Source organism: Octodon degus, unplaced genomic scaffold (genome assembly GCF_000260255.1).
Source record: "Octodon degus isolate 3935 unplaced genomic scaffold, OctDeg1.0 scaffold00179, whole genome shotgun sequence".
Taxonomy (NCBI): Eukaryota; Metazoa; Chordata; class Mammalia; order Rodentia; family Octodontidae; genus Octodon; species Octodon degus.
Genome location: NW_004524755.1, coordinates 2,396,337 through 2,407,699, shown reverse-complemented (window position 1 = coordinate 2,407,699; position 11,363 = coordinate 2,396,337). Strand labels below are relative to the sequence as shown.

General features: G+C 40.8%; 1 protein-coding gene across 1 annotated transcript in view; it reads right to left on the bottom strand.

Annotated features, from left to right (window-relative positions):
- The window catches only part of Slc30a8 (solute carrier family 30 member 8), a 44,288-nt gene that overhangs the window by 31,371 nt on the left and 1,554 nt on the right, over window positions 1-11,363 (bottom strand). The window contains 4 exon segments of the mRNA XM_012517446.1: window positions 3,596-3,602; window positions 4,149-4,349; window positions 7,343-7,360; window positions 9,462-9,485. Coding sequence (XP_012372900.1) covers window positions 3,596-3,602; window positions 4,149-4,349; window positions 7,343-7,360; window positions 9,462-9,485 — 250 coding nt within the window.

The following is an 11,363-nucleotide window of genomic DNA, read 5'->3' as shown; positions in this document are numbered from 1 at the left end:
AAAAAAGAAAAAAAATTCATCAAGCTATTATCTAACTATCCTGAAAGCAGGCAACACTGTGGACAATTAGCACACCACAGTGTCCATAGCCATGTCTTGACATTTCTTAAGTTTCCAATACCACGAACCTCAACATATTTGTTGTACAAGCTGGTGAGATCCTGCTTGTAGAAAAAATGTAAGCACCCCCTTGCCAATATTTGGTTAGCCCACCACCACCAGCTGTATCTTTCTCTGAGGAAAGAAAACCTTTTCCCTCTCAGCTGCCATCATTTTCCCAGCCTGCAGCCAGCTCAGCATGTCTTTCAGCAAGCTTGTGTCTCTCACATCTTTGAGGAACTCTGAGGCCTTCAGTAACTCTGAGTGGGGATAGGGCTACTCCTAGCTTCTTCCTGCAGGGATGTCTGTGCGCTTACAAGCACATCTCTCTGTGGCTTCTCCATGCAAGGCACTTTCAGAAGCAACATAAAGTCTCAACTCAGCAGCTCAAGAGCCCATGAAGAGTGGACTCATGGTGCTTAGATCCTTTGGCTTTACTCCCCCACCCCCTGCTCTGCACTGTGCTTCCCAGCAGTGGTTCCCCCCAACATAGCTCAGTGACCTCCCTCCCTCCCCCGATCCTAAGTGTCAATTATTCAGGTCTAAGGATCAGTCCAACTCCCCCGCTGGACCTCAACGTTTCTTGGCCTGCCTCTTAATGACCACATCTTCTGGTCACATCTTCCTCTGACCTTAGGTAGGCTCTTTCATTTCTATGTCATCAATGCCCAAACTTGCTTTAATAGCAATACAATTATAATGCATGGTCTCATGCTAGAAGAACAAACCTGGGTGGGATTGAATCAGGTATAGCCAAATTCTGAGGCTCAGAAGATTCCAGAGTCCTGCTCTGACTCCACTGATGCTATTAATTATCTCATAGACAGGCTTTCTTTCCCTTTATGAAAAAGGTGGGGCTCTGGACGCTCTAGACCTGTACCATGTCTGCTCAGTAGTTGCAGAAAGAATTGAGAACATTGATTCAACTTCCCTATAGGAAGATCCAGACTCTGCTTCACCCAGCATAGCTGCTCACACTGAATCCTGCCTAGAGTCTGAGCTGCTCAGGCCAAGAGGATCAGAACCGCAACCAGTACAAGACTAACAAACAACTCTTAACAGGAAGTGCCAGGCCACTCCCAACACTGCCAGCTAAATTCCTAAGAATCTGTCTCAGGCCTGCCCACTAGAGATCTTTCAAAGTAAGGCCCGATGTTTCCTACCTGACAAGCTGCAGCAGTAGAATGTCATGCGTCCAGACCACTCCATCAAAGTCTCCCAGGCCCATAGGTGGTATGCTAATGCTACAGAGCCTGCCGAAGAAAGTACACATCAGGAAGAGAAAACTTGTATAAATATTTTAATACTAGATTTGTTGAGGTGTCATGAGATTAATACAAGATCCCTATGGCCTTTACCATGACAACAGGTGCTCAAACTTGTAGCCAGGAGTCTCCAGGCATGTGCTAGTATGGTGGACTATGAAAGTGAATACATTTTTGGCAGACTCCATAGCTGTTTTCTCTGAGCATCAAGAATGGCCTTGGGAAGGGGGACCCATGGTCTAGAGTCTAGAGTGATTGCCAGGATTCTGATGATAGACAGGGATTTTCCCCTTCAGCCCAAGAAAACGAAAGCTCTAAGGATTGCAAAGTATAGTCATTAGTTTGCAAAGGATTAATAAACACATTTGGCTGGAATAGTGTAGTCATGCAGGGACATGGTAGGAGAAAAGTATTTAATAACTTGGCAGCCAGATTGTTGAATATCTAGAAAACATACTTGCAGAAGAAATAAGGCAATATTGCATTCCAAAATCTTTGAACTGGGCTTGCGAGATAGCTCAGCAGACTAAACGCCTGCTTAGGCAAGAGCAGGGACAAGGGTTCCATCTCCAGTCCCACATGCTGCGCCAGTCCTGCCTCTGGGGGGCGCTAAGCCTGTGATTGAGTCCAAGCAAGGTGGCACACACCCGTAATCCCAGCACTAGGGAAGCCAAAAGCAGGAGAATCATTAGAGTCCAAGCTGCATAGTGAGATCCCACACCAAATACATTTTAAAAAGTTATTTGTACTGAGCAGATTCCAATGTGAGGGTGCCTTGTCCCATTATATGACAATGAATTTCAAAATTTAAGATGAGCAGCTTCGGCAAAATATAAATGGTCAGATTTCTCAAGAAACAGAAATTTTGAGACTAGCAGTGAATGAACATAGCAGAAAAGTTAAAACATATATCAAGAACATATGTATAAAAATGTCTTGGGAGGGGAGATTTAGGCTGTTCTCTCAAAGCAAAAGGTAATTACAATGTTTTGAACTGTTTGACTTTTTTATAGAAAGGAAATTATTAAATCTAAACTTTCCATTTTAGAATACATAATCCTGACTCAAACCCTGGAAAAACAGCATCAAAAGGGAAAATTGCAGTTAAAATAAATTACAAATAAAACTTGTGCTCCTAACTTAACTGATAATTGGATTGGGAGAAGAACTGCTCAAAATTATTCTCATACTCAATTAGGAGAGCAAATGGGGATGGAAAGTTCTTATTTTCTGTTAAATAAGGAACAATGAGGAGACAACAGACATTAAAGCTATGAGTTGATGTTAAAAATATGCTACTGACAGAGAATAGGGACACAGACTAGAGAACTACCTTAGAAATGACTTCACTACTTATAAAACATTGATAAATAATTTAAGGGTATCAAATATAAATGGGGGAAATAATTATGTGTAAGTGCTTCTTAACTTTTGTTAGATATTTGGAAAATGAATTTGCAATCTTTAGAACATAAAGTACATCTCACTTCATATTGTTTAAAATTAAATGCAAATATTTGAACAAATATCCCTCCCTCAAAAAGACAATTATCATCTCAGCAGATGAGAAAGAATTGCTAAGCACCAAAACAGTAAGAAAAGTAGTGAAAGAACTCAGCTCAAATTTTCATATAGTAGCCTATGTGAAACTTAAAATTCTTAAGATCAAAACAATTTTAGAATAAACAAGCTATAAAAGTACTTATAACTAATACAAGAAAGAGTTAAAACCCTATCTATATAAAGAACCTACAGAGATCAATATAGAGAATTACAGAATTCTCTAAATGACAAATGAACAACGGACATTAAGAACTGGGAATTGTAATGTAAACCTATAATCCAAGCACTTAGGGAAGCTGAGGCAGAAGGATCATAAATGCAAGCCCCACTTGGGAGCTTAGTGGGACACTACCTCCCACTAAAATTTGGAAAAGGAGGGCTAGAAATATGGCTTAGTGAGAGTGTCCCTGGGTTGATCCCAAGTTATATGATAGACAGACTGACAGACAGGAGATACATAAGAGAAAGAAATACTCTTCACTAATAACGATCAGCCATGTGAAAATATTCTAATGCTAATAATTAGTGAAGTGAATATTAACATATATCTCCATCCTTTCCTTAACACAGATTTTTAGAGGACTACGCAAGTTCTAATAGAAATTTGGAAAGAGAACTCTTAGGTAGAATCAGAAGACATTTAAATCACTTTAAGTTTTCTGGATAACAATATGACTCAAGAAGGAAGAAAAATATTCATGTCCTTCAACCAATTATTTCCACCTTTAGAAATCTCTTTGAAAGGATTAAGCGGAAAGGCAGGCAGAGTTTTATTCATGACTTTTTCACTGCAGTATTGTCCACAAGCAGGAGAAAATCTCTCCAAATTTCTAACAATGGAGAAATGGTTATGTAAATTACAGTGGAGCATATTATAGAATATTGTTCAGGCATAAAACTGTTTTTGAGCAGCATTTGATAACATAGTCAAAAGCATTCAATATACTCTCAATTATGTAAAAAAAACCATGAAGTATGCATTGAAAATATATTATACAAAATATTCCATAATGTTATTGGAAGTTATCTCTAGAATGTAGGATAGTAATGAATTTTGTTTTGTTTTCTTTGGTCTTCCCACTTATCTACACTGAGCATATTGTTACCTTATTCTTACAGAAAATAGTGAATCTTACTTTAAAAGAACTTAAGTAAGGCTCCGATAATAGAGTGCAGTCTGTTTGTTTGCTTATTCAGTCAGAGGAGTCCTCTGGGCAGAGCTTATCCACGACCTCTGCGGCCATGCAGAGCAGGCATATCACCAAAGCGGCGCGCAGCTTCCACCTGGCAAGTGCCTGCTCTTTTGCCCTGTTCTCTGCGGCCTTGGAGCTGCTGTGGCAGTGATAGATGTCGCCCTGCTCCAGCTCCTCTGATCTTGCTTCTGGACTCTGATCGCTATTTGCAGGGCTCTGCTGGAGTTCCCTACTGTGGATGAATTCAGCAAAAGCAAGATGTGAACATGGCTGCAAACACACACCTCGCAGGCACCCTAACTCATCCTCATGGTCACTATGAGAACACTTGCTAACCACCTAGAGGTTGTCATTCACGGCTCCCTCCATGGAAGGGACATGCAAGAAATTTACTTCTGAATTCACAACCACTAATTTCTTTCTTTTAGTTAGCCAAGTTCTTCTTATCCAGTCAATGGCAACCAAAGATCACAAACCATTAAAGGAATACGGGAAAGGAACAAGTGTACTCTAATGCAAATCTTCCTGCATTATTTCACAGGGAAAAGATTTGTCATACCTACTACCAAACAATAATAATGAAACAATCAGGGACACTGAGACACACGTGCACGTGACGTGACCCTGTCAACAAAGACTCCTCCACCTCAGTGTAATGTTAGCATGTTTTCCTATTACATTGGTATAGAACTTCAAAAGCTTCTCACCAGCCCTGTGGGCAATTTCTCATTCTCCACCAGTCACTGTCACCGTGCCTGCTGCAACTTACTTAAAACTTCCCAAACAGATGCTGAATATCAGTTTTGCTCAGTAAATAAAGCATAATTTAGAGCCATCCGCAAAAGCTCAAGATTTCAGAAGTGGAAGCGTAGGAGATAACATTTAGTCCAACTGCATAGTTTCTGAGCTGAAATCACTAAAGTTCAGAAGAGTTAAGTCATTGCCAGGAAGCGACAGGTGGGGAATCCGAACCCGTTCTTCTACCATGCCACACACAGCCTCCCTACCTTAGCATCAGTGCCCTTGAAGCCAGTTGTAACTGACCCAGGTGCCAGTGTCTATGGATCTTGAACTAAGAAGATTGAAAATTTTTAATAAAAAATTTTGAAAACATTAATGAGATTTTTATGATTAAGAACTTTGCGTTTCTGACTCTGGGAACGAAAAAGATAAAGACAGTAACAAATTAGCTTCCACTTGAGGAGTTATTTTACTTGATTTATCACCATCTGGAATTAAAAATCTGATGGTTTTGGCTTAATTAATGATTTTTATGATGATTCTAATAATCATCATATTTTTACTTTTCTGAAAAACATATATTCATTATAGGCAATCTATACAGAAGCCCATAAATCAGAGAGAAAACTTAATGGCAAACACACCACCAAGAGCCAACTGGTATTGGCGTTTTATTCTGTAACTTTGTGCTATGCAACGCTGCATTTTAACATACTTGGTGTCTCTATTAGAATGATTTGGGTTCCAAATGTGGAAAGCAGAGCTTTTGTTGGAGTAATGAACTAATGAGAGTTATTAGTCTGCAGCTGAAAACATGCAGAGGCATCCAGGCACTGTGTGATCTTCTGACCCACTGCTGGATCTCTGTCTTTCTCAATCATGTCTTAAGCTGAGGCTGGTCTTCCTCATGGTCATGAGAGGGTTGTCCAGGACAATCAGCCTGTCTGCCCGCTGTCTCATATACATGAAGACAACGTATTTCTTCTCACAACTGCTGGCAAAAGCCCGGAGGTGTCCACTTGAGAACCAACCACTGTCTTCAGATGAACACCGAACAGCTGACTGATGCAGGCCTGGTTAATTCACACAACTGGTGAAACCCAGTTACTCCCATATCCAAGAATAAGGTAAATATCAATTCAGTAGAAAAGGGCTGGGCTGGGGAGACAGCTTAGCACACTGAGCCCGTGCCTGGCAAGTGCAAGGGCCCAAGTTTGATCCCGGATACTGTATGCTGTAGTAGCCCTGGCACCCTGGGCGTGCTGTGCCAGCTACCAAAACTGGGCATGGTGGTGCATGCCTATAATCCCAGGGGTGGGGAGGCTGAGAGAGGAGGATCACTGTGAGTCGAAGCTGTGTAGTGAGGCCCTGTATCAAATAAATAAATAAATAAACTTTAAAATTTTTTTTTTAAAAAAGAAGGGCTGGGATGGATAAGGGTTGGACAACAGTGCTGCCAAGGATCCTCCTAAACATACAACTTTAAGCTCTATCGAGTGACAATTTTATATGTATGCTAAATCTCCTTTATCACATACAGACTGTTATGTTTAACATAAATGCCATGTGTACCTAACCACTTTTCTGTTGACAATTTTATTTCTAATTATTTTCTTATATAAGTTGCCTATAACTCATTCTTCCAGTTAAATCTTTGCTCAGTGTGTTATCATTTGCTTAAAATACAGTGCTAAAATGGAAACTACCTGGTCAAAGCACACATTGCTAAAGGCTTTTCTGAGGATAATCAACTTGGTTTTCAGACGCTGATGTCAGTGGTGTTGGTAGCTCTTAGGTTTTCAGAAGATCTGTCTGCAAGCAGCGCAGCGTGTTAGCACGTGTGAGGGAGGAGATTTCATGAGTAGCTTGCGACCCCCACAGGTAGCAGCACAGCTCGTGGTGGACGCCCACCCAGAGAGCCTGCGCGCTGCCGGGCACGCACGGCTTTGCTCCCTGGTCAAGGGCAGGCCAGAGGCGCGGGGCGGGGTGTCATCCTTGCAGCACGCTCACATTGACTGTTGTCACAGGCAATTTGGCTTTCTACTTTTCATCAATCTGTGACTGGAGGAAACAGGTCTTACGCGGCCAGGAGAACTTCACCTGGAAGAGCATCGCGGCCCAATCTAGGGGGGCATCCCGCCGACGGAGCACCTCCTGGGGAACACCATAGAGGGGCGCGGATTGCCACACCAGAGTCCTCTCCCCAGTCGCAGACTCCCGCGGTGCGGATGTGCTCAGAGCTGAGGCTGGTCCTGCCGTGCTGAGCCAGAGTCAGTAAAGCGTTCAGAGGTCGCAGGCAGCTCGGCGCGGCGCGCTGTGTGTGCGCCTGTATGCGCTCTCCGTGGCACAGGCAGGAGTCCTCCGGCCTCTCTGTTCCCCCCAGGGGGCCCGTGTTGCCAAAAAGCAGTTAAAACCAAACTTCAAACACATTCCTCGTCACTTGGTGGGAACAAATAATCGGAGGTTCTCTGGGTGCAGCACAGACTCTTGATTTGAAAAGTGAATTCCAAGAAGTACTTTTTGGAAAGGAGAGTAAAAGCAGATGAAAGGAAAAGTTAACACTGTAATGCATCTAAAAGTGTAATGAGAATTTTCTATTAGTGAATCAATCCTAATAGATGGCCGTGCTTTCAAATACTGTGGAAGCTTGGAAGAGTATAAATAATGGGCTAAGTCGCATAAAAAAGAATAGCGGTGGGAGACGCAGAAAGAAAAACTAGAGAAATATTAGAACACTGTTTGCATATACCTAGAAATTTAAATTCATTTGTTAAAATGGTTTAAAAACAGGACATTATGGACTTAGGGGCGCTTTTATTTTGGTTTTCATTTGGTGGTAGAGGTCAAACCTTGTCTTACTACATCTTCAGGATGGAACTGGTGATAATTTCATTGCTTACCTTGATTTTCCATGTGTTGACCTTTACACGTTTTCATAATCTTGTACCATTTAGCCTACGAACCACAAATCACTGCATGTTCTGCTAGAAGAGGGAATGAAGGCTCTGGTGGCACCATGCACTTCCAACCCCTCAGGCGCTCTTCATTCATTCATTCATTCATTCATTCATTCATTCATTCACACATTCATTCACACATTCAATGAATATTCCCTGCATGCCTGCAGGGTACCTGCCCCTCTGAGGTGCTCCTAATGCTCTAGGTTCTGGTGTTCTCATGGCAGGAATTGCCAGCGCAGTAGAGAGGAACGAGAAGAGACTGCATCAGCAGCTGCAGAGGCTGTGTATGTGATGGACAGAGAAGGGGAAGACATTTTTTACATTAATTTCCATTTCTTTTTTGTCTCTGAGGATGCGATGCTGTAACAGCAAGGTCCAGCAGCGAGCTATGTAAGCAAAACCCACCACAAGCAGAGGCACTTGTGGCAGATACACAAAGGCAGCAAAAGTGTTCTCTGCTTGAAGAGCTTATTCTGAACAGGCAGAATAACATTATGGCTCCTGTGGCTTAAGGAAAGAAAAAGATATGAGGTTAAAAAAAGTAGGTGGGTTCAGAGACCAAAGAAGTGGGTGCCACTGTACAGAGCTGAATTGTATTCAAAGTCCAAAAGAAGGAAATTGGAAAGTTTTAAGCAGGGAAACAATAGTTCAGGGTTCACATTCCTGAAGGGATAGCTGTGGGGGCTTCCCAGAAGGGTTTGCGCAGAAACGAAACATGAAGATCCTTCACAGAGGCAATGAAAAAAAAAAATTATTCTGCTGTTTTCATGAACCACATTAATTATTATCATTGTTCTCCAGAAATGATAAAGTGGGAAATAACTTTTGGGTAGGTATTTTCATAACAAATCTTGAATAATTAAAATCAAACTTTTACTCATCTCACATAGATGAATTATGCAAACTGTGGACTTTTATGAATGGCTTCGTCACCTGCATGAGTTCCAAGATTCATCATGTAGCAACCATCAATGTGGCAGTATTTCATTTGCATTTCCAAAACTTGCCTCACTGTATGGATACGTTCTTTGGGGATAGAGCGGCCAGTTATGAATAATACAAAGAAAATTTTACATGCAAGGTTTTGGAAGTAGTTTTGGTTTCTCTAGAGTAAACATCTAACCGTACAATTCCCAGGTCATACAATAACTCCTCATCAAATATTCTCTGAACTACTGGATGGTTTAAACAACTACACCATTTAATAATCCCATACACAGTATAAATGAGTTCCTGTATCTCTACAACCTTTCCAGTGCTCTTTATAGTTTTGTTTATTTTTTAATAAAATCATCCTAGTGGTTATAAAATAATATTACATTGTGGTTTTAATTTGTTTTTCCTCATGACTAATGATGTTGAACATGTTTTATGTGCTAGTTCCAAATTTCTGTATGTATTCGGGAAATTTCTAGCTGAAATCTTCACATTTATAGTTGACTTATTTATCTCTTATCATTGAATTATAATAGGTATATTTTCCAATGCATACACTTCATAAGTAAATAATTTGCAAACATTTTCCTGACAGTGTTGTTTGCAGTACTCTCTATTTAGCGCCAATTTTAAATAGCTTTATTGCAGACACTGCATTTCCGCTTATAATACAATGCTTATAAAGTGTAATGTTGCTCTCCAATCTATATATTTTTTTTACTTTATCACTGATATTTTTAGGAACTTATCAAGAAACAATGGCCTAACCCAAGATCAAAAAGGCTTATACCTACATTTTGCTGTCTCTGTTTTATTCTGGGGACCGAACCCAAGCCCTTTGTTCCTTAAGCATGTGTTCTACATTGACCTGTACCAGCAGCCATATACCTATGCTTCCCCATAGGAATTTTAGCATTTCAGACCCTACATTTAGATCTATGACCCACTTTAGAGAGTTATTCCAGACAGCATCAGAAAGACACCCAAATTGAGTCTCCCACATACACACTTGTTCCGGCAACACTTGCTCAAGAGGTTTCTTAACAGTAGGCCATGATTCAAATAGAAAACTGGTGGAGGGAGGAAGAGGAAGGGGGGCAAAGCAGGAATTCAAGGCGACAGTCACTTGTACGATATAGACAGAACAAAATGCAGGTGAAAAGGAGATTGGAAGAGGGGACCTGAGGCAGTGAGAGAATCAAGGTCCCAGACACCTCACAGGCCCTGGATCAAGGATTCAGCAGGCGCCACAGTGAGCACTGGTTGGGGAAGGAAGCCAATAGAGAGCTGACAGGCAGAGCCCAGGCCCCAGGGCCCAGCCTAGTCACCCTTAGCCGCCTGACCTTAGGAAGGCATCTGTCTCTCTGGCATGCAGTTTCCTATCTGATGGAGGGAACCATTAAATAAATAACCTCTTCCAGATTTAGTATTTTTATTTTATAAGAAAATGTTAAGACTTGTGATTTTTATAAGCACTGCATTATGAAATTCATAGCCTTTGACTGGTGAAACAACCTTGTGCCTACTAGTGGTTGCTTTTGTGCTAGGTTCCTCCATTCGTAGCAACCATACCATTAACAACTTTTATGCAAATTTCTGCTGACCTAAGGCTTTTTCAATTTTTTTTTTATTTTTTAAAAATTTTTATGCATTTTAATGAGAAAAAAAGACAAAACAGCAAGGAAATAGTTTTAAAACAGGTTAGTAGAAAGTTTACAGTAATTAATACATTGCATATTGTTGTCTTTGTAGTAGTTATTCAGAGGGCAAGATGCAGACATGATATCTTGTCTAACCCATATTAGTACAAACTTCGATTCTCAGTGAACTAGGAGGAAGTAGCTGTAGATCTGTCCTAACTCTCTTGTGCATACATATATTTTTTTCTTTTCCTTTTTTTTCACAACAAAACTCTCCTTTATTTACACTTTTGTGAAGTTAGTAACACATAACACTAGGTTGCCTGGCAGCTGATAGCTAACCTTAACCAGACAGGATGTTCATCTCAGGAGTGAGCTAGCTTGTTTGCTTTAGGCACTGGGCCAAGTCCCACCTTCATATATTTGATCGATTTCCTAGCTTCATGGCTCCCAACACATTCTCTTTTTTCATTTTGTTTTTTCAGAGATGGGTGTTCCTCTGCAGTTAGGGAAGCTGTATTTGGAGAAGCCTTTAAAGGGCCTTTTCATACTTGAAGCCAGTCTAGAGACTGTAGGTACTTGAATTCAACACAATATCCCAACATAGTCCAGTAGTCCATGATAGTAGTGAGTTAACAGCACAACTGGCAAATGTCCAAAGTTGTTGATTTGAGCCTTTTATAGCTCAGCATATTAATATGGCATCATTTTTCATATTTCACGGTTATACTTTTCTGCTTGATGGTTAAGACCAAGTTAAAGCAAGACCTACATAACTAAAAATGAAACTTTTGTTTCATTTTTTCAGATGAGGTCAGTCAAATCCCCTCAGGAGTTACACTGTAACCATGTACAGTGCCTTGTAGATCTTTTGTCAGTGTCAGTCGTGTGGATGAGTTACGGCCATTGCTTGACCAATTTGTTCTCTGTGAAAGCCTGAGAGAATTTTTTCTCTCTAGGTGACTC